Source organism: Gobio gobio (assembly GCF_949357685.1).
Source record: "Gobio gobio genome assembly, chromosome: 24".
Classification (NCBI taxonomy): domain Eukaryota; kingdom Metazoa; phylum Chordata; class Actinopteri; order Cypriniformes; family Gobionidae; genus Gobio; species Gobio gobio.
Genome location: NC_137120.1, coordinates 30,621,058 through 30,648,257, shown reverse-complemented (window position 1 = coordinate 30,648,257; position 27,200 = coordinate 30,621,058). Strand labels below are relative to the sequence as shown.

The 27,200-nt window shown below is 38.7% G+C and overlaps 2 protein-coding genes across 14 annotated transcripts in view; one reads left to right on the top strand and one right to left on the bottom strand.

Annotated features, from left to right (window-relative positions):
- tle2a (TLE family member 2, transcriptional corepressor a) overlaps positions 1-15,663 on the top strand; it is a 40,138-nt gene extending 24,475 nt beyond the window's left edge. For 3 of the 12 annotated variants that reach the window (XM_079808562.1, XM_079808552.1, XM_079808555.1), the window contains 15 exons: positions 309-413; positions 2,355-2,568; positions 4,359-4,420; positions 4,676-4,771; positions 4,857-4,901; positions 4,982-5,143; positions 5,414-5,540; positions 7,263-7,468; positions 7,556-7,635; positions 7,729-7,978; positions 8,068-8,315; positions 8,397-8,544; positions 9,032-9,182; positions 9,314-9,390; positions 11,486-15,663. In XM_079808562.1, the coding sequence (XP_079664688.1) occupies positions 309-413; positions 2,355-2,568; positions 4,359-4,420; positions 4,676-4,771; positions 4,857-4,901; positions 4,982-5,143; positions 5,414-5,540; positions 7,263-7,468; positions 7,556-7,635; positions 7,729-7,978; positions 8,068-8,315; positions 8,397-8,544; positions 9,032-9,182; positions 9,314-9,390; positions 11,486-11,593 (2,079 nt within the window). In that variant the 3' untranslated portion in view covers positions 11,594-15,663. The remainder of the gene's footprint in view (positions 1-308; positions 414-2,354; positions 2,569-4,358; positions 4,421-4,675; positions 4,772-4,856; positions 4,902-4,981; positions 5,144-5,413; positions 5,541-7,262; positions 7,469-7,555; positions 7,636-7,728; positions 7,979-8,067; positions 8,316-8,396; positions 8,545-9,031; positions 9,183-9,313; positions 9,391-11,485) is intronic. The other 9 variants (XM_079808554.1, XM_079808561.1, XM_079808563.1 and 6 more) reach the window with 6 other exon arrangements.
- The window catches only part of tle2b (TLE family member 2, transcriptional corepressor b), a 73,016-nt gene continuing 58,561 nt past the window's right edge, over positions 12,746-27,200 (bottom strand). Inside the window, exons 10-20 of one of the 2 annotated variants that reach the window (XM_079808566.1) lie at positions 24,927-24,980; positions 23,196-23,354; positions 19,673-19,814; positions 19,429-19,598; positions 19,274-19,350; positions 18,489-18,738; positions 18,154-18,401; positions 17,925-18,072; positions 16,244-16,394; positions 16,005-16,081; positions 12,746-15,810 (exon numbers count right to left, since the gene is read on the bottom strand). In XM_079808566.1, the coding sequence (XP_079664692.1) occupies positions 15,703-15,810; positions 16,005-16,081; positions 16,244-16,394; positions 17,925-18,072; positions 18,154-18,401; positions 18,489-18,738; positions 19,274-19,350; positions 19,429-19,598; positions 19,673-19,814; positions 23,196-23,354; positions 24,927-24,980 (1,584 nt within the window). In that variant the 3' untranslated portion in view covers positions 12,746-15,702. The remainder of the gene's footprint in view (positions 15,811-16,004; positions 16,082-16,243; positions 16,395-17,924; positions 18,073-18,153; positions 18,402-18,488; positions 18,739-19,273; positions 19,351-19,428; positions 19,599-19,672; positions 19,815-23,195; positions 23,355-24,926; positions 24,981-27,200) is intronic. The other variant, XM_079808565.1, reaches the window with a different exon arrangement.

The window sequence follows — 27,200 nt, the reverse complement described above, 5'->3', positions numbered from 1 at the left end:
TTCCTCTCATATTTCCTCACGTTTCACACAGTCTCTCATTCTGATGCCTTTGGGAAGCCTATTGTTATTCTTGTAAACCCACTTCCACAAAAACGCTTACAGTTTGCCCAAAGCTTTTCCTGACAGAAGAAAAACAACTTCCCCCTCCTGTTTTCGGTGTGTGTATTCATACAAAATGCGCGCACACGCATACACCAGAAAATGAAAATTGCACAGTACACAAAGACACACTAGGGTGGCCATCTGCCTTGTTTTGTTGCTTGTTATTTGTTTATCATTGACAGCCATTTTTTGACCTCCGTCCACAGCACCAGCAGCAGGTGGTCCAGGCCATGGAGCGCGCCAAACAGGTGACTATGGGGGAGTTGAATGCGTCGATAGGGGTACGTGGACTCCCCCCTCTGCCTCCCACAGTGTGTACTTCCATCTTTTCATCCCTTTTTTTTAACACGTTCCTCTTGAGTTGTCATTGCAGTTTTTTTATGGTTTGCTCATATTTTTGAAAGAGTGGAAAGTTGCACTTTCATAACTTGGCTGGGGATGTGCAATACTCTATATTTTTTAAATCGACTAGTCATTTGGCTAAACAACTAGTCGACTTTTCTATGTTAAGAATGCGTGGTATAAGGCGTGGTTTTGGGTTCTCGACCCCAGTCGGATACATTTTTAGGGTCCGTTTACGACAATTTTTTTTTTTACTTTTATGAGCCTGTCGGAAAATGAAAGGATGCTCAAACTCCAAAAAAAGTCGGAAAATGTTGTCGTACTGAATCTGTCGCCTTCATGTCTTAGTACATCTGTATGCTGTTATTTCCCCCTTGGAACACAAAAAGATAATTTTGGTCACACTTTAGATTAGGGTCCAATTCTCACCAATTACTAACTATTATTAGTAGTAAGTAGGGATGCAGGATATGTCAGCCACCATATCGGTATCGGCCGATATATGTTTATTTTTAATATTATCGTTATCGGCCCAATAAGAGAATATGTCCGATATATTAAAGCCGATAAATAATGAATTATTTCCTTCAGCTGAGACACTTCAGATGCACACTGTTCACCATGATGGTTTTGAATTGCTTGAAATATGATTGGAATCACTTGAAAAAGGAAAATAATGATGTGAAGCGCAAGTATGCATATAGGCTACATAAAATTATAATGACAACATTATAATTGTGTGCTTGGGACATGGCTTTTAATGGTGAGACTTTTGTTTTTGTAATCAGGCTCTCAAAAATTATATAAAAATTTGGATTTACATTTATCGGTAGATATCGGTTATCAGCTTTCAAATACAAAGAAGTGGACAACAATATTTGCTTTATAAGTACTAATAAACAGCCAATATCATAGTAATATGCAAGCTAATAAGCAACTAGTTAACAGTGAGAAATGGACCCACCCTACACTAAAGTGTTACCATAATATAAAAAAGCACAAAGTCATCCATACAACTTGTGCGCTATTTGTGAAGCTATCTGAAGCCATGTGATGGCTTTATCCGAAAGCTTGTCGAAATTCATAATTGATACATAAGTAACCCATCATGATATTTGGATCTATACGCAAGCTTCAACGGACTAAAAGATCTATGAATAATGACTTTCGCTCTCTTTCTCATGCCAAGCTTTTGTATGACTTCAGAAGACGAGTGTCTAGACACAATTGTTCTATGGAAAAGAACAATGTGTGACATTTTCTTTTCGTGTTCTACAGAAAAATAACCGCGTACAGGTTTGGTACAACATGAAGATGAGTAAATAATTAAAAAAACCTTCTCTTTAGAACTCGTCGCAACATGTGGCACATAGTTAGGACGAGGTTTGAGTTGCCACCAGTTGACATCCCCATTTTACGTTTTTTCACATCTGATTTCCCGTGTTTTTATTCACTTTTTACGTTTTGATTTCTCACATGGCCATCATCAGCTTTCATTTTATTTTGGGGTGCTCATTAGCGAATGCTGGAGCAGTGCTGTTCCCTGACCCAGCCGTTAGAGCAGGTCGACACCATTTCGTTGGGCTCCCTCACTCCCAGGACACTGGGAAGGGGTCATGAATGCATTCCCTTTGTAACGGCCTCTTCGTCTGTGGTGCAGATCCAAGTCTTAACTGTGTGTGTATTTTTTTTCCTTCTTTTCTCTCCCTCCCTTTCCTCTCATCTCTCTCTCCTCCTCCTCATGCTATTTTCATTTCCTCTGGCTATCTGTTTCTTCACTCCACTTCCATCTCGGCCTCTGTGTCGCTCTCTTTTATCTCCCACACTCCCTTCATCTATTTCTCCCCCCTCTCTCTGACCCCCGCCCTTCCTTCTTCGCTCCATCGTCCTCTTCCTCTCGTTCCCTCTAGCAACAGCTGCAGGCCCAGCACCTTTCCCAGCATGCTGCCCAGGGGCTGCCCATGGCCCCTCACCCCTCCGGACTGTCTCACCCAGGACTGGCTCTGGGAGGCGGCTCTGGGTTGCTAGCCCTGTCCGGGGCCCTTGGTGCCCAGCTGGCCTCTAAAGACGAGCGAGCCCATTTGGAGGCAGTGGCGGCAGCCGCCGCAGCAGAGCACCACAGAGGTATAACAAATAAAATCATCCTGACAGATCACTTGACCAGTTTATTAACACCAAGAACAGAACTAACAAAATAAAAGCCTTTACAAGTTCATTTGTAATGGGTAATCGATGGGATGTCACAAATACGTAATCGTATAGATCTTTTGGAGCAAGTGCACAAACCATGCGGCCAATTGTTGTCTAATTAATGTGTATAAGCTGGACAAAGACGAGGTACAATTGCTTCATCTAGGTCTGTTAATTTGACTTTGCAAAAACCATACTGGCATGGTTTCAGTTAGAATAAAGTGTTTTAGAAAGATGAATTGTTTTAGTCCAACTGAAATTGAACTTTTAAAATTATAATATATATTATTAAACTTATTGTTTAAAGGAACACACCGACTTTTTGGGACTTTTTTTAGTCCATATATACCATTCTCATCTCCGTGTGATCCATAACTCTGTCTGACGCACCCACCGCTAGCCTAGCTTAGCACAAAGACTGCAGGTAAACGGCTTCATCTAGCCTACTGCTCCATAAGAGACAAAATAATGTACAATGTAACTATACACATCACAACATGTGTTGGCGTTATTTTGTCACTTATTGAGCAGTAGGCTAGATGAAGCCGTTTACCTGCAGTCTTTGTGCTAAGCTAGGCTAGCGGTGGGTGCGTCAGACAGAGTTATGGATCACACGGAGATGAGAATGGTATGTATGGCCTAATCTAACTCTGGGGGATACGGTGAATGGGCTAAAGTCCCAAAAATTCGGCGTGTTCCTTTAATGCCGGGTTCAGACAACACTATCTTCTCGATTTTGGCACGATCTGTTTGACGTAGGGTGTCGTGTTGATTCGTAAAACCAAAATGGACAAAAAGATTAGCATGTTTAATTTTTAACGAAAGGGAGACGATTTTATTGGTGCTGTTATGTGGAATTATGCAATGGAGGAAAGGTTTGTGGAGCTATGGCAATAATACTCCTGCCTTTATGACGTTTCCTTGAGAGATAACCAAAAGATAAATGCTGGCAAACGATAGCGAAGGCGCTTCAGCATCCTGGTGTGTTCAGGAATTAGCATTAAGCTAACACGTCTCTTCGGTAGCCATTGTTTGTTTACACTCTTTGTTTACAGAAAAAACGTTGCTAGTTCCGCCTTCTCGATGACATCACGCATGTCGTTAAAGACGGCGAGCGATTATTGGTCAGGAAGCAGCGTGCAATCTGTCGTCTGACTTGGATCTTGTCCACTGCACGACAAGAATTTAGGAGTCAAAATCGCATAATCTGACACGTGACTATCGCAACAGACAGAAATATTCCGCATGACCAACTTTTAACATGTGCAAAATTTGCGTAGATAACATTTTTGCACTCGCGCAAAACTCCTGATTCCGCAGATTCTGGCTATCACCCACAAAATTTTGCACCTTAACCATTTTAACTGGGCAAATAAAATAAAATGGGTTAAAAAAATACAGCAGAAGAGATCTGAGTTGTGTCTAGATATTAGAATATCATAGACCAGACTCGAGCCACTAATCACAAAAGCAATTTCCTTTGCATTGCACCACTCATACGTCCTTCATAAAATGGAGAATCTACCCTGTCTGAAATGTTGACCAGTTCATCTTTGAAGTCTGTCAGCTCATGCATTTCATCAATGAGACATGAAAGGGGGAACTGAAGGAATCTGCTTTTGTTATTATTAGCTGTGGGCTTATCCAACACCTTGTTTTGTCTGTTGGAGTGTGAGTTTTGTCTGACTGTCATAGTCACATTGTTTGTTTTTTGGTTTGTTTTGACTGGCCGCGGGGACGTTTACCTGCCCTTCCCATGATCCACACAGACCGTGAACCTGGACCTGTGAGTATCAGTAGTATCCGTCCATTTTCTTTCTCCCTCTGTCTCTTTCTAGTTGAGTTCCTCTCATTGCAGACTGTCATGCATTAGGCGTCTCTATTGCCTGTGGGTCCAGCAGTTATGGAGCTGATTTGATTTATCCCTCGTCTCCTACATCATTATCTCTTTCTTCTCGCTCACACACACACACACTTACACGCACATCCTCGGTCTCCTACTCTGCCTTTCCACTCTCATTTTCTCATCTTTCTCTTCCAGAGTTCACTCTCAAATGGAGACAAAGGCAGGCCTTCAGACTACCTCAGCAACGGAAAAAAGAGAAAAGCAGACGAGAAGGAGTTTATGACCGACTACGTAAGTGTTAAATTTACATGACTCATAAACATGATCTTTATTTGATTTAAGCACACACTCAACTCTGAGGCGCTTTCTCTTTCAGGGCAGCGACGCTGAGAAGAGCGATGACAATTTGGTCGTTGACGAGGTCGGTTTGTGTTAAAGAATGAGAGCAAGGCTGGCCATATTTTCCCTGATTAAATCGTCATGTGCATTGCGTTCCCTCAGGACCCTTCTTCTCCAAGAAGCGTGCAGTCGTACTCCTCCAGAGAGAACGGATTAGATAAACTCCCTCCTTCCCGTAAGGAGCCTCTGCCCCAGGCCAGTCCGACCTCGCTGGCTTCCTCCAGCAGTGCTGCTTCTCCTTCACGCAGCAAAGAGCCTCCACCGGTACATATATATTCCTCGAAAACGCACACAGACATGTTTGTTTGATGTTAAACAAATGCATTGCTCATTTAGCGAACAAGTTCATTTCCCTCCCCCGAATTCAAGTCTTGCAGCGCACTCCATCACAATACTGTTCACGCACCTTTCCTTGTTAGTCTCCTAAAAATGCGAACTCTACTTGAGTTTGACTACTGCTGCATCTTTTTTATTTAATATTTGACTATATACCTGAATAATTAATGTGTGTAAATGTGTTCCCTAACCTTGCAGAGAGAGAAGTCCAGCACTCCAGGGATGAAGCCTGGCACGCCCATGTCCCAGGAGTCGTCTACGCCAGGCCCCAGCGTTCCTCCGCAGTTTCGCCCCGTTCCTGGGAAGCCAGGCGTTGACCCTCTTGGTAAGATTCTGTTCTGTCCTGTGACTGAATTTGTAGAGCGTTTAGTTCCACCAGGTTTGAATGTCTTTATTGAGGGTTGACGGCTTGTCAGCCAGCAGAGGGCAGTAGTGGTCTTCCTGTTTCTGAGAAGGACTTCTTGTTTTAATTGTCTCATGGAGCTGAGCTCCTGTCCTTGGAGGCTTTGTAATTTTAGTATTCCTGAGAATGATATTAAAGGGTCTAGTTTCTTTGTCAGGATCTATTTTTTCAAAAATGTATAAAAAATGCCATTCATACATACAATGGTGCAACTTGAATGCACCTCTTCTATGATGAACATGGTTTTAATTTCTGAATTAAAATTCATTATAATATTTTTGAGGGCATAAAGTCAAAAATGTAAGTGACCCAACTGTCTTTATATCATAAGGAAGAAAAAGCCTCAAAAGGATGAAAGCTTTGAAACTAAAAAAAGAGTAGTTTGCCATAATCTTATCTTAACAAATGGCATGGTATGACTCTGTAAATGTAATATTGGTTCAACTTTATGTGGTAACACTTTATTTTACAGTGTTCTTATTACATGTAGTTACTGTAGTAATAACTATAAATTATCCATAATTACATGCAAGTACATGTCATAAGTACATGTAGTTAATTATTATTACTCAGTACTTAAATGTATACTTGCACTGTAACACGAACACCTTAAAATAAAGTGTAACCCTTTATTTTAAGGTGTCATTGTTACACGTTACATGCAGTTACTATAGTAATAACTATACATTTATGCATAACTACATGCAACTAACCCTAAACCAAACAATCCCTAATCATATAGTAAGTACATTTAGTTTTATTACGTTTATTACTCTGTAATTATACATTTAAGTACTGTGTAACAAAGACACCTTAAAATAGTGAAACCGAAAAGTTTTACCACATTTCACCACATGATTTTGTACTAAAGGCCTGTACACACCGGGACGAATATCGCGCGCGCTTATCGCCAGCGTTTTTCGTGACGTTTTTCGGCGCGTCTTGAGTGTTCACACCCAAGCGATTTTCACTGGCGATGCGCCGAGTGAACGTTCACATTCATTCAGTAGATAGCGCTCCCGGTACACAAGATGGTGCTGCGGCACTTTACGCCTCTGACACTCGCTTGTCACACAGAAGAAGAAGAGAGACAGTATATACGTGCTTGCCAAAACCACAGATATATTATGTCTATGGCCAAAACCATTCACACACTTTTTGCTAACTGGCAAGCAGCATTAGCAGCTCATCTTCTTCTTTGTCTACTTACTACTTCCTCATCGTATCAATGTGTGCTCGGCAAGAGCGTTTTGTGCTTGAGCGCCACCAAGTCGTGTTTTACTGTCACTTCAGCAGCTCCAGGCACATGAACAAAAGCGCTGATCTCATTGGTCGGCCAGTTTTAACGCGCCACGTCAAAATAAAAAAAACGAACCAGAGGCGTTTTTTTTTTTTAAATGACGCTTTTATGCCTGGCATTTTGCGCGTCGGTGTGCACACTCACATTTGCGCCCTTTGTTTAGTCACGAGGCGTTAAACGTCGGCGATAAACGCGCACGAAAATCGTCCCGGTGTGAACAGGCCTTTACTCTGCAATCTGAAAAAAATAATAATAATAATTCTGTTCCTTTTGGACAATTATTAAATTATTTGCTTAATTAAATGCTTCACAACTCTGTTCCCCCCCATTTCTGTGTTTCTTAGCATTAGGTCTGAGGAACCCATTGGCTGTGCAGGGCGCGTACCCCCCTGGTGCATTTGGGCTCCCTCCTCCGGGAGTTAACGGGGAGTTGGCGGGAGCAGCGGGATACGGTGCCGGTCTCCACCTCGTCTCCCCTCAGATGAATGGTTCTGCTGCTGCTGCCGCTGCTGCCGCTGCCGCCGCGGCTGGATATGGACGTTCACCCGTGGTGAGGGGGAAAAACAGTTAACCCTATATTTTCCTTGTTCCTTTACTATTTAATCTCATTAAACTAAGGTGTCACTTACTTTCCAAGGTGGGCTACGAGTCTCCTCACCCTCATATGAGAGTACCAGGGTTACCTGCTAGCCTGCAGTCAGCAGCTTCTGGAAAGCCGTGAGTTTCCAATGCCAATTCCCATTTGCTGATGTCAAATGCTCTCACTTGAAAAAGCTCTTGAATGAAATTGTATGTCTTTCCCGCCCCCAGTGCTTACTCGTTCCATGTGAGCGCAGATGGTCAAATGCAGCCGGTGCCCTTCCCTCCTGACGCCCTCCTCGGCCCTGGCATCCCGCGGCACGCCCGTCAGATCCACACCCTCAGTCATGGAGAGGTGGTGTGTGCCGTCACCATCAGCACTTCCACGCGCCACGTCTACACCGGTGGGAAAGGCTGCGTCAAAGTGTGGGACATCAGCCAACCGGGCAGCAAGAGCCCGATGGCCCAACTGGACTGCTTGGTGAGATCTGCGTCATGTGAAACTCTCCTTGTAGTTGTTCTATGCCATCCTAGTAGGACTAAATGATGTCTCTCCTTTCGTCCTATCAGAATCGAGACAACTACATTCGCTCATGCAAGCTCCTCCCAGATGGGCGGACCTTGATAGTTGGGGGTGAAGCCAGCACACTGTCCATCTGGGACTTGGCCACACCCACTCCACGCATCAAGGCCGAATTAACGTCCTCGGCTCCGGCCTGCTACGCTCTGGCCATCAGTCCCGACAACAAGGTCTGCTTCTCCTGCTGCAGTGATGGAAACATCGTGGTCTGGGACCTGCACAACCAGACGCTCGTCAGGTAGCTAAAGACTCCTGCTGGTGAGATAGACGGCGCTCTTCTTCCTGAGGTCATGTGATGTTCTTGTGTCGCCCTCCGCAGGCAGTTCCAAGGCCACACAGACGGAGCCAGCTGTATAGATATTTCCAACGACGGGACCAAACTGTGGACGGGAGGTCTGGACAACACAGTGCGCTGCTGGGACCTGAGAGAGGGCCGACAGCTGCAGCAGCATGACTTCACCTCACAGGTACTGAGCATTTGAAGAGTTTTCATGTAACTCTGAACATTAATCTGGATAAATTTGTAAATTTGGACAGTGTAAAGTAGTAGTTCATCCTTGTAACTTTTGGTTTTATGAGTACTGTGAATTTGAACTGCTCTTTTTTTCTAAATACTGTTTTTTTTACTTACTATATAGTAGGGAAGTGCAATTTTGAAATCTTTTTCTAATAAAATGACTGTCGGAAGAATAGCGTGAGAACTCCATATCATCTCAGTGAGCTTTTATTCGATTTTATGCATGCGCAGCAAGGTGATTTTTAAGCATGTTCAGACATTTTTGTGTGGACGAGCAACTTTTGGCAAATGCTTAGAAACGCTAGTGCGGAAAGCGGTTTTCAAATCCAGATTAATGTGGATGTCGCCTCAATGCGTGAAGACCGGATTAGGATGTTCTGTTGTTGAAATGGGGACATTCTTAGCATTAAAGGATGTGTTTATTTGTGCACACGCAGATTTTTTCTCTGGGTTACTGTCCCACGGGCGAGTGGCTTGCAGTGGGGATGGAGAGCAGTAATGTGGAAGTGCTGCACGTCTCCAAACCAGACAAATACCAGCTGCACCTTCACGAAAGCTGCGTTCTCTCGCTCAAGTTCGCCTACTGCGGTATGTTTGGTGGATTTTTTTTTTGTTCTCCTAAAAACACCTCGTTTTTCTTAGAAATTCAGAAAATGAGGTTGAGCATTATGGAAAAAACGAAAGGATTATGCATAAAATCATACTCTTAACTTTTGCAGGTAAATGGTTTGTAAGCACAGGAAAAGATAATCTACTGAATGCATGGCGAACTCCATACGGATCAAGCATATTCCAGGTATGGTGCTGTTTGGTTACAAAATTGTGTGTTGATTATAAATACTGCCATGTTGGGGATTAACTAACTAAAAGTTGTAATGCTATTAACTACTTTGTAAGTAAGTTTTAAAATGCTGCAGATTTTCCAGTAACAAGCTTCCCATTTCCAAAAATGATCAGTAGCCGGGTTTCCATTACAGATTTGAGCTATTTTCCAAATGCCGATAAAAACGATTGCGAAATGATGGCAACTAAAACGTAATTCTTTCCTCCTGTGAGAAGTCATTCCAAAAATCATGGCGATGGATGTTGGTAGGTTTGCGTATATCGCAGCTACTGCACTAGCCATTATTTTTAATGGAAGGAGACGTAGGCGTGATATCCAAGCTTTAATGGCAAGGAAAGCCCCTTATACTGGAGAGAGGTGTTTCCAGGTTTTTCTCCATCATATCTGCTTGGAGTTCTTGATAAATTGTGCCATTTCTTTGTTGTTTAGTATGAAAGCTTATTTCCGCCACATAATTTCATTTTTAAAAGGTAATTGTGACTTTCTCTCACAATTTTGACTTTGAATTGAGTGATATTGAGTGAAAAAGTCTTATTTATCTTTTAAAATGTTTTATTCTGTGGCGGATAGCTTCCATAGTTTTGAATCCAGTATTCCCGTAATTAGTTTGTCTTTTATGAGTTTAATAAAGAACACTCGTCTTCTGTCCAAACATACCACGCCTTCTTTAACCCTCCTGGTGCTCTCCGGTCATTTTTGAAATTTTTAAAATCAGAGCTTCATCGGAATGATATGAAACTTGGTGATTTTTCTAGCATTAGATATGTAAACACACAAAAAATCGGGGTGATGATTCGAGCATGCTAATTGGTCGTAAAAAAAAAAAGTAGCATTCATTGTGTTCGGTCATAAATGACCGACCATAGGAAATGAATGGGAAATCTGCAAAAACACAAACATTCTCTGAATATACACACACACACACACAAACACGAACACGAACACACACGAAAAACTGAACCTATGAACCACATTTTGGATTTCTAAAAATCACAGCTTCATCAGAATGATATGAAACTTGATGACTTTTCAAGCATTAGGTATGTAAACACACAAAAAAATTGAGGGCATGATTCGAGCATGCTAAGTGGTCATAAAAAAAATACTCCCACTTGTGCTCTTCGGTCAAAAATGACCACCATAGGAAATTAATGGGAAATCTGCAAAAACACAAATTCACAGAAAAAAAAAACTATATTTCGAACAAAAAAGAAATATCTAAAACTTTATAATAAATAGTCTTTGAGATTTTTTAAATATAGATTCAAATCCATCAAAAAAAATAATTAAATGTGTTCAAAAGAGAACTAGTGAATTCTCAAGCCTCTCCATAGAGACCTCTAGTGATTACACCCATGGTTGCATGATTTCTTAAATAATTCCAAAAGCGGGCGCTAATCTGCCTTCAAAAAAAATTATTTTGAAGGCCTATTCTCTATTTTAACCTGAAATACTGCAATAATAAAAAAATATTTAAAAAATAATTTTCAATGGCAAAAATAGACCATAATTATTGCATAAATATAAAAAAATGCCATCAAATCATCTCAAAATAGAAAATTAAAAAGTAAAAATATTGAAGAAAAATAAATTGCATTGGTTTTACTGGGGTGGAGGAAGTTAAATTTTTAGGTGTTAAACACCAGAGGGTTAAAGAATAATCGACTTTTACGTATGCCAGGTGACGTGTAAATGCGACACAAATGTTTCCATATCAGTTTTGCTAAATATTCCTTTTCCGAATCGCCGGATAAACCACCTCATACAAGCATAACTTTTTTTTCTGATTTATGTGGGAATTTTTGCAAAATTCAATTTAGCTTTAGGTATCAAATAGCTTATTGTTATAGCACTGTATAATTGATCATTTAAATTACATTTTAGTCAATATCATGAAGACTTTGATATCATCCTAATGTGTCTGAAGGAATTTTTGTTGAATAGACTTTCTATGTGTCCTTTTTATCACAATACAGAAGACAAACAATGATTGGAAATGCTATCTAACGCCTGAACGAACTCTCTAACTAATTGTTTTTGTCCCTAGTCTAAGGAATCGTCATCCGTCCTCAGCTGTGACATCTCGCCTGACGACCAGTTCATTGTCACTGGCTCAGGAGATAAGAAGGCTACTGTGTATGAAGTCATATACTAAACTGAATGTGTTCAGAACGTCTTTCATAAAGCGAAAAACTGATTCGATTGAGGAGACCAGATTCAACGTTATTTTATCTCCGAGTTGGGAGACAAAAGGTGTGACATGGACATGAATATGGACTCTGAGACGGCAGGACGGCTGTACTTTTCAACTCCCGGATCGGATGGTGGATCTTGAGAACTGACCTTGTTTTTTTTTTTTAATGCTGTGAGGAAAGCTGGTAGTCTAGCTTCAAAACCATGGAATTTCTCCAAAGACCTCCTCTATTCTTGTTCTCTCTTTCTTTCTTTTTTTAAACAAGATGAAACCTCTGTAGTGAATATAGTAGTAAAAGAAATCTTATTTTTTTAGCCTTCGGAATTTTCACGGAAATGGACGATTATGGAGCCGCAGTGGATGAATGAATTATGATGAGACCTTAAGGACTGACCTAAGACTTCTTCATTGATCGTTTTCTAGAAGCTGACCTGATCTCGGCTCTGTGTTATGATTGTATGGATGATGTATAAGATGATGGACTCTATGATGTAGGACAACGAGGCTCTGGATTTTAGTGTTTCATTGACTTCAGGGAAATGGATATAAAGACACTCAGTTAATGTCCTATCACGTAAATACTGTATGTTGGAGCATGTTGAAAATTATTTTGACTGTTTGGTCGCAAACTCGGTATGTATGAACTGTAAATAAAGCTCTTTAAAAGCCAAAAGAAACTTGCATTAATTTATAGTTTAAAATCTAATTTCCAATGGATTGTTTTTAAATGTTTTTACCCTGCATAATGATGACGATAGTAAATAATTCCAATAATTAAATTACATGTTAAAATACTTTCTGGTATCCCAGCTTGTTTACCCATTTAGAAGGCTAATATATATTTAAAAAAAACTTAAAATATATGCTGACCCCCCACGACTCATACTTATGCAAATTTTATTTACATATGTACAATTTTCACATGTTAATGTATTAAATTCATTAATTGTAACCAAGCTGATGTTCATTTTTTTTTAATTAATTAAATTACAATTTATTGTGTATAATTTTACACATGTAAATAAAATTTGCATAAACATGAGTTGGTCTGGATAACACTTTTTTTTATTATTATTCTTTGATATTGAACCACTCTCAAGAATGCAACAACTTCAAAAGATGACAACAAGTTTAATTTGTCAATGTATACATGTCTTTTACATCACATGGGAAGTGCTACAGGGCTATCACAGCAATGCCTTCGAAAAAAGTTCCTTGGCTTTCAAGAGAAAGAGAGAGAGAGACAGTCTTTAATGAAATCTTGACGGTGAACATTGTTCTCAGTATACAAACATAATGCATTATATAAGGGTAGATAGATACAGATATTTCTATAGCATGATGTCAAAGACAGATCATGCAGTGGAGACTACCTTAAAACAGACAAATGCCGCTGTTTGTAGGCAGCCTTATTTTCCGCTATTTAAAAAAAAACACACGGCACTTTCTGGGAAATAAACAGACTGATCAAAACACTGTAGTATCACTGCTTACTATTGCCATAAAAATGAGAATGAACTTAAGGATACAATTCCTTCAGTTCACAAGCAAAAACGATTTGACTCATCCAAGTGCTGAGAAAAGCTTTATAGATCAAAAGAAGAATGAACAAAACAAAACTGTAATTAAAAAAAAAAAACCTGTTCCCAGCAGGATGTTTGGTGCATGTAGTAGATTAATTATGTAGTCTCTCCTTGAACATTCCTGGTCAGGTTGGCAACCACAGCTCTTCTTTATTAATGGTGTGCATCAGGGCTCTGTTTTAGGACTGCTCAGATTTTCAAACATTTCTGTCTAACTTGAGAAGAGGTTACATTTAGGGATGTCAATTGATTAAAAACTGCATTTCAATTAATGACCTGATATCTCTATCCATTAATTGCGATTAAGCTGATACATTCCTGATCAGGTTGGCAACCACAGCTCTTCTTTATTAATGGTGTGCATCAGGGCTCTGTTTTAGGACTGCTCAGATTTTCAAACATTTCTGTCTAACTTGAGAAGAGGTTACATTTAGTGATGCCAATTGATTAAAAACTGCATTTCAATTAATTACATGATATCTCTATTCATTAATTACGATTAAACTGATACATTCCTGATCAGGTTGACAAACACAGCTCTTCTTATTAATGTTGTGCATCAGGGCTCTGTTTTAGGACCGCTCAGTTTTTTAAGCATTTCTCTCTGTCTATCTTGAGAAGAGGTTACATTTAGTGATGTCAATTGATTTAAAGCTGAATTTCAATTAATTACATCATATTTATATTCATTAATTGCTATTAAACTGATACATTCCTGATCAGGTTGGCAAACACAGCTCTTCTTATTAATGGTGTGCATCAGGGCTCTGTTTTAGGACCGCTCAGTTTTAAGCAAGGTTACATTCATTGAAATGCAGTTTTTAATACATTTGCATCCCTAAATTTCATGATATCACTACTCATTAATTGCAATTAAACTGATATATCATCATATATCATGAGGTAGTTGCATAATATTTGCAGCCCCCAAATTAAATTTTTTTTATCTTCATAAAGATACTATTGCATTCTCTCCCATGCTGTTGATTAATTATATATTTTTGTCACACATTTTTATAATAATTAATTGTTCTGCATTAAACATTACATTTCTTTTTACATTTTCATATACTAATTTCAAATGTTTAGGTATTTGCAATTATACGTCCTGATGCATTGCTTCATCTCACTAAAGTAGAGCAATCATAAAAAGATTTCCCTATGCAAAACTAAAAGATAATTAATTACATGAAAATGAGCATTAAACCACAAATGAGCGCAACATCTGTATGATAATCCACAAGAATTAAAACGAATAACGGTCGTGGTTGTGAATATTTGCCACACGAATCCTGCATGATTTACCCTTGCTCCTCATTAGACACCGACTTGTGGAAGAAGGAAATTAAATGCAGGTTGGAGAATTCGACTGGGATTTGCCACATGAATGTCTAATTGGGTTGGATAGGCGAGTGGAGAATTGTTTGTACGCCCATTTCGTGTTCATCCAGAAATGCTCCAACGCGAGTCAGGAGCCTCCAAACTGTCTTTTCTCGTTGGGGGGGTGGGGTTGGAGATGTTGTGCTCTCTTTATGGAGGGAGTTTGCGACTAATGAAATGATTGTCTTGTTTTTTGTGTTGCTGTAAGAAGAAGCTCCCTAAGTACCAGCTGTCTGTAGGGCTTCCACTTTTAGCTCGGAGACTGTTCTAATTAACAGCTCCCCTCTCACGTGCTACGTTCGTAATGGAGTACTAGCATACTGCATACTTCTCAGTACACACTGTACATTGCATACCATTTAAAAAATAGAATATAAAACAATAAGCACAGAAAAATGTTACGATAAATAGTATGCTACATTGTTGCGTGTTTAATTAACGCGTATAATGCACATTGTCTTAGTCCAATAAACTAAGCCATGAAAAAATGTGTTGTTGTTAAAGTCGCAATGTAACATAAGTAGCAACAAATATTTTCTTCCATATTGTGATTTATTGTACATTCGAATTGCTGAGAAGAAACAAAATAGGACATCTTGATCAAAAATTACAAGGTCAAAAAATATTTAAAAAAATGAAGCATGCATTAATTCATATTATTTAGAAAATAGGGTGAATTTCCTTATGATGCCGACTTTAAACTGGAAGGTCAAGTTGAGCACATTGCCAGTATCACACATAGTGTTTACAGGAAATTTTGGATAATGTAATACGCCATCTGGGAATAATATGTATAAAGAAAATGTTCATACTGTGCACACCCAGACAGCAGCATAGTTCCAGATCCGGCCCACTTCTGATACGCGTGGAATACCAGATGTGGCCAGACACTATGTTGCTGTCTGGGCAGGATGCATACTGCATAAATAGTACGAGTAGTATGGTAGTATGCCATTGCGAACAAAGCCTTTCTCTTGCTCTGAAGTTATGGTGACTGGATGGAGCGAAAGGACCGCAAATAGAAGAGCCATGGTTGCCTGCCACGCGTCCATGATTGTGTCATGCTTGGCGCTCTTTGTTCATCCATCCGTCTGTCTTTGTCTGCGTTCAGTACACCACTTCATACACTGTGGCTTTCTTATCCCCAGAACCAGTTACAATATACTTGTCGTCTGGGGACACGTCACAGCTCAGGACAGACGAGGACTCCTTTGACTAAAAGAGAGAGAGACAGGAGTGAAATAATACTTGAATCTAAGCCGAGAATCATCTAGCTTTAAATACAAGCTCTCTGTCTTCGCACAGCTGCACTCTTATTTTGTTCTGCAGCATTAAAAGGTTTAGGACATTCAAAACATCTCTGTTTGTTTTCCAAGGAAGAAAGAATGTCAGAGGTTTTTGGAACAAACCTGGAAAATACTGGCTCCATACGGCGTCCTCCATGCATTGAGCAGATTGTCCTTTCCCGTGCTTACAAACCACTTCCCTGAAAGAGAAACAAATCATGTCCTCTCCATCTTAAAATAGAATAGCATTTATTTTAAATAGGGCATAAATAATAAAGGATCATATGAATGCATGGGTGGCACGGAGCAGTTTAGAAACCGCACGTTTCAAAGTGCGGCACAATCGATAGTGACTCTCATACCGCAGTAGGCGAACTTGAGCGAGAGAACGCAGCTTTCGTGAAGGTGCAGCTGGTATTTGTCTGGTTTGGAGACGTGCAGCACTTCCACATTACTGCTCTCCATCCCCACTGCAAGCCACTCGCCCGTGGGACAGTAACCCAGAGAAAAGATCTGCGTGTGCACATAAAAACACCAATAAAAAAAATGAAAATGGACAGGAAGTAGTTCTAAAGCCTGGAATATAAAGACAGAATTTACTCTACTAATACATGGTTCTGTCTTATGTATGAAAAACAGTTCATGTAATGTATCACTCTGGGTGGTTGCTAGGGTACTGGTAGTTGGTTGCTATGGTGTTTTGGGTGATTGTCAGGGGATTTGAAAGGGTGTTTGCTATGTGGTTTCCAGGATTTTCTAAGTAGTTGCTAGGCCATTGCTAATGTGTTGTTATGTGGTTGCTTGGGGGTTTTGGGAGGTTGTTAGAACATTTCTATCTGGGATGTCCTGGTTGGTTGCCAGGGGATTGCTAGGTTATTGCAATGTGGTTGCTACATTGTTTTGAGTGGTTGCAAGAACATCGCTAGCTGGTTACTAGGGTGTTGCTATGTGGTTTTATAGGATGTTCTGGGTGATTGTCAGGGGATTTTAAGGGTGTTTGCTATGTTGCTAGGGTTTTCAGTGGGGTTACTAGCACATTGTAAGTTGACATTGCTAGCTGGTTGATATGGTGTTGTTATGTGGTTTCCAGAATGTTCTAACTGGTTGCCAGGCCATTGCTAATGTGTTGCTATGTGGTTGCTTGGGGGTTTTGGGAAGTTGTTAGAACATTTCTATCTGGGATGTCCTGGTTGGTTGCCAGGGGATTGCTAGGTTATTGCAATGTGGTTGCTACAATGTTTTGAGTGGTTGCTAGAACATCGTTAGCTGGTTACTAGGGTGTTGCTATGTGGTTTTATAGGATGTTCTGGGTGATTGTCAGGGGATTTTTTGTTTGCTATGTTGCTAGGGTTTTCAGGGTGGTTACTAGGACATTGTAAGTTGACATTGCTAGCTGGTTGATATGGAGTTGATATGTGGTTTCCATGATGTTCTAACTGGTTGCTAGGGCATTGCTAGGATATTGCTATGTGGTTGCTTGGCGGTTTTGGGAGGTTGTTAGAACATTTCTATCTGGGATGTCCTGGGTGGTTGCCAGGGGATTGCTAGGTTGCTGCAATGTGGTTGCGACAATGTTTTGAGTGGTTGCTAGAACATTGCTAGCTGGTTACTAAGGTGTTGCTACGTGGTTTTATAGGATGTTCTGGGTGATTGTCAGGGGATTTTAGGGTGTTTGCTATGTTGCTAGGGTTTTCAGGGTGGTTACTAGAAAATTGTAAGTTGACATTGCTAGCTGGTTGATATGGTGTTGTTATGTGGTTTCCAGGATGTTCTAACTGGTTGCCAGGGCATTGCTAGGATGTTGCTATGTATGTGGTTGTTTGGGGGTTTTGGGAGGTTGTTAGAACATTTCTATCTGGGACGTCCTGGGCGGTTGCCAGGGGATTGCTAGGTGTTGTTTAGGTGTTCTAAGTGGTTGCTAGCTGGTTGCTAGGGTGTTGCTAATGTTCTGAGTCAGAGGGTTTTTTTTCTTTTCATGTTGTCTTTAAAATATATATATATACACACAAATTCAAATCCTATGTTCCCACTGAGCTGCAGTACCTGTGAGGTGAAGTCATGCTGCTGCAGCTGTCGGCCCTCTCTCAGGTCCCAGCAGCGCACTGTGTTGTCCAGACCCCCCGTCCACAGTTTGGTCCCATCGTTGGAAATATCTATACAGCTGGCTCCGTCTGTGTGGCCTTGGAACTGCCTGCGGAGGGCGACACAAGAACATCACATGACCTCAGGGAGAAGAGCGCCGTCTATCTCACCAGCAGGAGTCTTTAGCTACCTGACGAGCGTCTGGTTGTGCAGGTCCCAGACCACGATGTTTCCATCACTGCAGCAGGAGAAGCAGACCTTGTTGTCAGGACTGATGGCCAGAGCGTAGCAGGCCGGAGCCGAGGACGTTAATTCGGCCTTGATGCGTGGAGTGGGCGTGGCCAAGTCCCAGATGGACAGTGTGCTGGCTTCACCCCCAACTATCAAGGTCCGTCCATCTGGGAGAATCTTACACGATCGGATGTAGTTGTCTCGATTCTGAATGGATGAAGGCGTAGACATTATTTAGTCCAACTATGATGCCAAGTAGCAACTATAAGGAGTTTCACATGACGCAGATCTCACCAAGCAGTCCAGTTGGGCCATCGGGCTCTTGCTGCCCGGTTGGCTGATGTCCCACACTTTGACGCAGCCTTTCCCACCGGTGTAGACGTGGCGCGTGGAAGTGCTGATGGTGACGGCACACACCACCTCTCCATGACTGAGGGTGTGGATCTGACGGGCGTGCCGCGGGATGCCAGGGCCGAGGAGGGCGTCCGGAGGGAAGGGCACCGGCTGCATTTGACCATCTACGCTCACGTGGAACGAGTAAGCACTGGGGGCCGGAATAAAGTGGACGTTAAAATGGTAGTTAACTCAAAAAATTAAGTTTGACTTTCATTCTTCTGCAGAACACAAAAACGATATATGTTTTTGTCCATACAAAGTCAATGGGGTCCATAAAAAACTAAATTACGACTGTTTTTGGTTCAGTAAACTGAAACTAACATTATAAGTGGTCTTTAAGGAACAAAAATTAAATGCTAAAAGGACTCATTTAAAATAAGAATACAGGCTGATTGAAACCTTAAGTACTTAAGAAGTTTGACAACATAATTATGAGAAGTTTGCATGTTTTTGCAAGTGTCATTCAGTGGGTGCAGCAATTATTTGCTGCCTTAAGGATGTTTGCCTGAATTCAAGTGCTTTTCTCGGCGTAGCTGTCAGCGGGGGACTTGAGAGGGGATTGTATTACAAGCACGGAAAACAAAAGCAGCACTATTTTGGACTAATAGTTAGTTATATGCTGGCCATTGCTGTGCAACTCCATTTCAAAACAGAGGGAGGTAAAAGAAAGAGGAGAAACTCACGGCTTGCCACCTGTAGAGCCAGGCAGCGAGGAGGACAGCCCGGAGGGCCTAAGATGTGACCGTGATTCATACGCTACCTGTAAAGGAAAGTGTTCAAGGTTAAAGTGCTTTTTGTACACTTTTGTCAACTGCAAGAGATTCAGAAACCCAGTTACCATAGGGCTGCGTGTGTAGGCACTAGCTGCAGCACTAATTTGGGGCGAGAGGGTGAGCGAGCCTCCAAACCCGCCTGGGCTGGCCAGCTCTCCGTTAAGCCCAGCGTGGGATACCACCCCGAAATGAGCCGGGTAAGAACCAGGCGTCATAGTCAAGGGACTCCGCAGAGCTACAGAATGCACAATTAAACAATTGTTTTCATTGAATTGTGTTTGCTATAAACGCAAACAGACAACGTCTTACCCAGGGGGTCTGCCGAGGAGGCGGCTTTGTTGACCAGGCGTAAACAGGAAGTGCTGGGCCCGGGTGGACCAGGGGTGAGAGGGTCATGGTGAGAGGGAGAGGAATTGCCTGATTTGGAAGAGGGCGACTGAGATTTTTCTGTCTGCCAATAGAACCAAGAGACAGATGCTATTATTTGTCATAATGTTGAATAACGTATAGTAACCCTGATATGGATCCTGAGTAAATTTGTACTAAATATGTATATGTTTACACAACACCTTTTTCAACTGAAAACTGATTTTTTTAATGTGTTTTGGCCATTCATTTACACGACAAAAGCATTTTGGGGGCCTGAAAACACGCGTCTTTGAAAACTGGTTTCAAAGTGCAAGGTTTTGAAACCGATGTCTTTACCGTCTCCATGTAAACAACAACAACGTGAATTTGTAATAAAACATGCGCATTACATGTTCACGCCACTGATCTGGGTTCACGCATGCATATTACATGTTCGGGGTGTTTCTTGACAAAGTGACATCGCCGCCTACTAGCCTGGAATGCTCAATGCAGCCTTTTTAGTCATTTTCGCAGATCCGCATGAACAGGGATCGTCTTGACAACGTTGTCATCTGTTTTTAATGCATCACTGTTGTGTAAACATACTATCAATTTATTATAATAACTCTTTCCCTGCCATTGATGAAATTTCTGTAATTTATGAGACAGTGCTGATGGAATTTTCCGGGTTTTTTACGGTAGGGGGTGATTTTCTCATTTTTTTTGCTCAAAATATATGTTTTTATGAAACTTACATTCAAGTGTTGTATTAAAAGAATGCATTAAGCTAGAATAAAATATTTTTCAGTTTACAAGAAGAGGGTCTGTTTATTTGATGTTATGCATGTTCAGATCAAGCCTGTAGTGCTCCTGTCAGAAATTGAAGCTTCTGCGCCTTGATCGCCCCCTGGTGGCCGGTCCCAGTATAGCTAATATACTAAACCCCACCCCTCCATGTATTTGAATGGACGCGAGACACACTAAACAATTCAATTACACTTCAAATAATTGTTTCCTAAAGATGGTTTCTGTCATTTTAGGCAGTTTTTATTACAATAATTTCATTTCAAGTGTTCGTTTTTTAAATAAGTTTAGTTTTAGTGAGTTATTTGATGCTTTAAAAACGGGGGGTGTGACGTCATGATTGACAGCTGAGATTGATGGCTTCTCTGAGTGAAGTTGTCACTGAGGCACTAACGGACTTTTTTCGGGATTTTTGGGAGGAGATTGGATCTTTAGCTTTAATTTCTACATTTCCATAACTGTTTATTTTCACACCAACATAATGAACTGTTCTGCATCTGCGAGAGTGTGGGCGGGCTTTTGATAATCGCGCCTCTACTTCCTGCTCTCTACTGCGCAACTCCGGTCCCGAGATCGCTACTGCGCAGACTCGGTTCCAAGATGTCAGCGCCGTGAGCGAGCATACAAAAGCTTCAACTATGGTCAGCGGAAGTCAATGAAGTCGCGTCGTCCATTTTTTTTTATGGTCTATGGTTCAGATATAGCCTGGCTCCGCCCTCCTACATACTTCCGCTCAATTTTCATTTTCCTTCAGTAGTCCGTCTGGGACTGCGGTATATTCTTAGGTTTTCTCCGAACAAATTTTTACCGGTCCAATCAGCGAACAGAGGGAGTGGCTGAGAATAATGATGTTGATGTCGTGCACTAGTTTGAGTTGTAGTTCAGTAATGGCGGCGGAGAAAGATGAGAGTGAAGCCATTCATTACGTTGTGGCACCGCTGCCGAATATCCAGAAGTTAAAGCCTGTCCAGCTCGCTCCGTTAGTGGTGAAGAAGTTGGCTGAAGCCCTATTCGGACGGTAATTGTTTCTCGTGGGGTCGGAAGGTATTCCCATCATTTACAGGGGCTAGTCAGTGGTTTTATTGCCGTCCGTCTCCCACCAATTGCGTAAAAATCCCCGGCCGAATTACCTACTGTTTTAGACAAACACCAAGGTCATGTGGTAATTTAATTGCTGTCCGAATCCACATTCAAGAATATATCACTTAAAAATTCACTGTTTATATCCTTTTTGACCACTGCAGAGCACCGTACAGCAGCGCTGTAAATTGGATGCATATCTAGACTTGTATTTCTTTAAATGCTGGCAAGTATTTACAAGAGCAATATATTTCATCACCGCTCAAAAAAGAAAAAGAAAAAAAGCCCATGAACATTTGAATTGGGCCGTTATTTACGGCAGCATTTATTCTTATCATACCAAGCATATGACATTTTATTTACAGCAATCATGTTATGGACCACGTGAGCAGCGCGTTCCAGATCATAAAACTCTCCCCTCCACTGTGAATAAATCACAATCTGAATGCGCAAGTTGTAGGTTTTATCACTGAGGGGGCGTGCACAATCTGCACAGTTATTTTTACGGATTTCCATGTGAGAAACAGAGGAGAACGGCGCATGACATACGTCACGACCAAACGGTAGCGATTGGTTATGGGAGATCCAGAGTGGCTCTTGGCAGATCCAATAGTTTTAAACTTCAACAGAGTACCCGCCTTCAAGGAAGTAAACGCTTGTCAATGGAGAGTGGCCAGACTCTCTGTACAAATGAAATGTACGAGAGTCTGGTAAGACCAGGCTAGTTCAGATATTCATTTACCAAAATATTATGGGGCCCATGAAAATGGTAAAACAATGCTGGCGGTCGCTGGCAACTTAAAAAAAAAAAAACCCTGACGAGGAATGATATAAAAATAGCTAAAATTAAGTAAATGTATCAAATTTGTATTTTTTTATCAATATTTATCAATACAAACCAACATTTTATTTGTCCCAAACTAGCTAGCCCCTATAGCTAAATCTGCAAATCTAGCTTTCACAATAATTAGAAAGTAGAAGTAGAAAGTAAAACAGTTCATATAATATTTAGCATGACCGCCTGATATAGAGTCAACATTTCAACATTTAACAGGTTAAGTTTTATTGTTTAACCCTTTCACACATAACTTTAAAGTATCCTAGCTGACTCCTCAGCATGAGTTTTTTTAAGGCGAATGTTATTTTAGAAGGTATGACTTTATTATTATTATTATAAAACCTTTTAACGCTCATGATCGCTGATCTATAACGCATGAGATCGCTGATCTATAACGGTTTCGCCATGTTGGTTTGCACTGCAATTCATAGAATCGTATCTGTCGGATTTACAACTTGTCAATTCATCCACTTCTCCCGAAATACATGAAAGTAAGAGGCCGGTGAAGTGAGAGAACAATAGAGTACATTTTATAGTTACCTAATACCTACACAATGTGTATCTAATATGAATAAAACAAATTGTCTGTATGACGCACTGAACATTCTAATCACACCGGTGTGATCGTACACCAAAGGGTTTCAGACTCTATTTTCCACAATGGTTGTCAAGCGTCAATGGAACATGACCATAGTAAATGTGATGTAATGTGGGAAGACTGTAAATTCTGGCATATTAGGAATCAAAGAAAAGTGTTCGTACTTGTGTCGTGTCCTTGTTTTTGCCAGGGGGTGGGCTGTGTGGTGGGGAGGCCGGTGGGGGACTTGGGGATCCAGGGAGCTCTTTCCTCAGGTTTGGGGCTCGGTCCAATCCATTCCCATGAGGAGACAGATGGGCACTGCCTATGGGAGAGGAAGGCTCCTGGAAACAGTGAAGGAGTTAAGGAGAGTCAAGAGCCTTAGTTCTGATATGTGATTTTTCTTTTCACGTTTTAGATGTTGAGGCACGGGCTAATAGGGTTTGTTCAAAATAACATTAATGCTTGCCTTCATTAATCTTTGTTAACCTGGAGTTCAACGAAACAAGGTCTCATCCCTTCACTCAAAATTCTCATTATGCCATCCGGTGTTTACTCAACAGTAAATGGCACAGCAGTGCGGAGAGGTCCTAGTTAAATCCTTGGTGTGGGATATTGCAGGAATTCAGATCATGTTCTTTAAATGTGTTAATTATGCTGCCGGGTCACTTAATGATTATGAAAGCATAGCGCTGACTCTAGACGCTCTGCAGCTGAAAACAATGCTGATTTGCCTGTGTGATATTATCAGCAATTACTGAATGAATGCAGTTGAATAAATATGAGTGATGTTCAATATGTATCCAGTAATTGAGAAACAGAGCTGTAATGTTTTACTTTGAAATGGATGATAATTGCATAGAAATAATAATAAAGAATTTAGAGAAAGACTTTTTCAGGATGAAAATACATATACATCATGAAGATTAAAGTCAGTGAAAGACTACAATGCTATAGAGTGTTGTGGGTGGTTGCTGTGCGGTCTGGCCCAAGTCTTTATGATATTGTAGTCTCCAGTAATGGCTTGGTTTGATATTCACAGGCAGTGAAAGTTATTGCATTTTGATTAATATTTATGAAGACTAACTTGTTGACTTGTGAACTAACTTGAACTGATGAATTGTCCAAAATAAGTCAAGGGGGGTCTTAAATTGGGTCCATTTTGATGTGGAATTTAAAAAAAAACAAATAAAAACAAAAACAAATGAATGTGTTAAATTGACAATCTTAGTTTTATTTTTTATCACAGTGAAGTTTTACTTTGTTTTAAATTAACATTTTATTATAATGACTTTTGTTTTGTTTGTTTTGTTTTTTTGGTTTGCTTTGGTTTGTTTTGTTATTGATTTGACAAAAATCAAACAAAACAAAACAAGACAAAACAAAACAAAAACAAAAATTAAACCAAACCAAACCAAAACAACACAAAAAAACAAAACAGCAAAGCAAAAAAAAAAAAAACAAAGCAAAACAGAAATCAATAAAATAAAATAAAATTTCACTGTGATAAAATACAAAATAATTAAACTAAGGCAGGTAATTTAACACTCATTTAGTTTATTATATACACACAACATATACTATACAGTATATATGCATTTATTCATGCTGATCAGATCTGTATGTAAATTCTGTAATTATGAATTTTCTTATCATCTGAGCTGAAAGTATCACCATCATAAGACAGTATGAACCATAATTTTAATATATAGCAATAAAAAATATATCGACTAAACCTAACATCTATTCAATCTTGTTAACCACAACAATGTCTTCATCTTTGTTTGGAGGCAAATCATTTTATTAATTAATTAGCATATCATTTAATTAATTTAATTACATTTTTAATTGATTGACAGAACTACGGTAAGTACAGACTTTCACTGATGTTAATTCAGCAGTGCGTGTGAACTGACCTCATTTGAGACATCTACTACAAGATTGTCTTCGCTCTTGTCTCCGTCACTGTCCTGAAAGACAACAGGCAGGAGAAAGATGGTGTTAGATGACACACAGGCACAAAAATATATACCCCTATGGGATATTTATCAGGTACATGTACAATATTGCAGTGTCCTTTTTCTGCTCCTTCCGCTCCCCTCCCTTTGTGTCTAATTTCACCAATCACAGTAGGGGAGAGTCCCCCACCACCTTGTCCATTGCTTTCACACAGCTCACACTCATCTCACTCTCCTCTTTCGCCCATCTCTGGGAATCAGGGGTTGACAACGCACTTAGTTACCATGGCAACAGGGCTTTGATGTGATCATGGTCTGATGTTCCTATTGCCATCATCCTATAGTGACATCATCCTCCTAATTACACCCACCCGGATGGTCACATCCAACATGTATGCATTTGGTAAACACATTGTAGAGCATAATGACCTATATAAAAAAATTATAGTAGAACAAATATTTTATCTATATATTTGGCATACCTTTTTATTATAACATACCGGTAATATAATAATATGATATATAATACTAATATTATATAAATGTACATAGTTTCATAATAAAATATAGTTATATATCACTTTTTTATTATTATAAAACCTTTATATTTTAGCCTTAATTATTATTTTATTCATTGATTATAATAGTATTATATAACATACATTTGGCAAATGCATTGTTGAGCATATAAAAAAATTATAGTATAAAAAATATTTTACCTAAACATAAGGCACAAGTTTTTATTAAAATAATAATGTAATATAATATAATTAATATAATATAACATAACATAACATAACATAACATAATATAATTAATATAATTAATATAATATAATATAATATAATATAATATAATATAATATAATTAATATAATATAATATAATATAATATAATATAATATAATATAATATAATATAATTAATATAATTAATATAATATAATATAATATAATATAATATAATATAATATAATATAATAAATATAATATAATTAATATAATATAATATAATATAATATAATATAATATAATATAATAAATATAATATAATATAATATAATATAATATAATATAATATAATATAATATAAAATATAATATAATATAATATAATATAATATAATATAATATAATATAATATAATATAATTAATATAATATAATATAATATAATATAATATAATATAATATAATATAATATAATATAATTAATATAATATAATATAATATAATATAATATAATATAATATAATATAATATAATATAATATAATATAATATAATATAATATAATATAATATAATATAATAATATAATATAATTAATATAATATAATATAATATAATTAATATAATATAATATAATATAATATAATATAATATAATATAATATAATATAATATAATATAATATAATATAATATAATATAATTAATATAATATAATATAATATAAGACTATTATATAAATGTATATATTTTCATATTAAAATATAGTTGTTTAATTATAATTTAATTATTTTAAAATTATATTTATAATTGCAATTATTCAATATAATATTAATATTATATAATATATAATATACATTTGGTAAATGCATTGTTGAGCATAATAGCCTATCTTAAAAAATTATAGTATAAAAAAGATTTTACCTATTCATTAGGCATTCGTTTTTATTAAAATAAAATAATAAATATAATATATTATAATATAATATAATTATGTTCATATAAAATATAGTTTTAAAATGATATTTATCGGTTTTATTTATTAATTTTAATATTAATATTATACAATATTATATAAACACTTTATTTAATTACATTTAAATTATTTATAATTAAAAAAATTATAATATTTATAAACTTTTCAAAATTATTTTCTGTGATTCCAGTAAACTCAATAGAAGTGGCAATGAAATAAAATGTCCATAAAAATTCAATCATGTTCTATATTACAAGTTTGACAATGCAAATGTTGTGCTCATAACTATTGAGAACACAGTTCTCTTACGAGAGGTTCTCTCGTATTGCGTAAGTTTCCTTACGCATCGGGAAAGTATTCTTTCTTCGAGATTTCTGAAAAACCCAAAATTATCCTTAATTTTGTAACATTGTCAACGCAGTGCGGCAGCCTGGCAGACCATAGCAGGCTATTCCAGCGTGCTATTGGCTGCTCTGCTGGCAACTGCAGCAGCCTATCGTGAGCCCGCGTGACGTGGCGACCAATGAGGGCG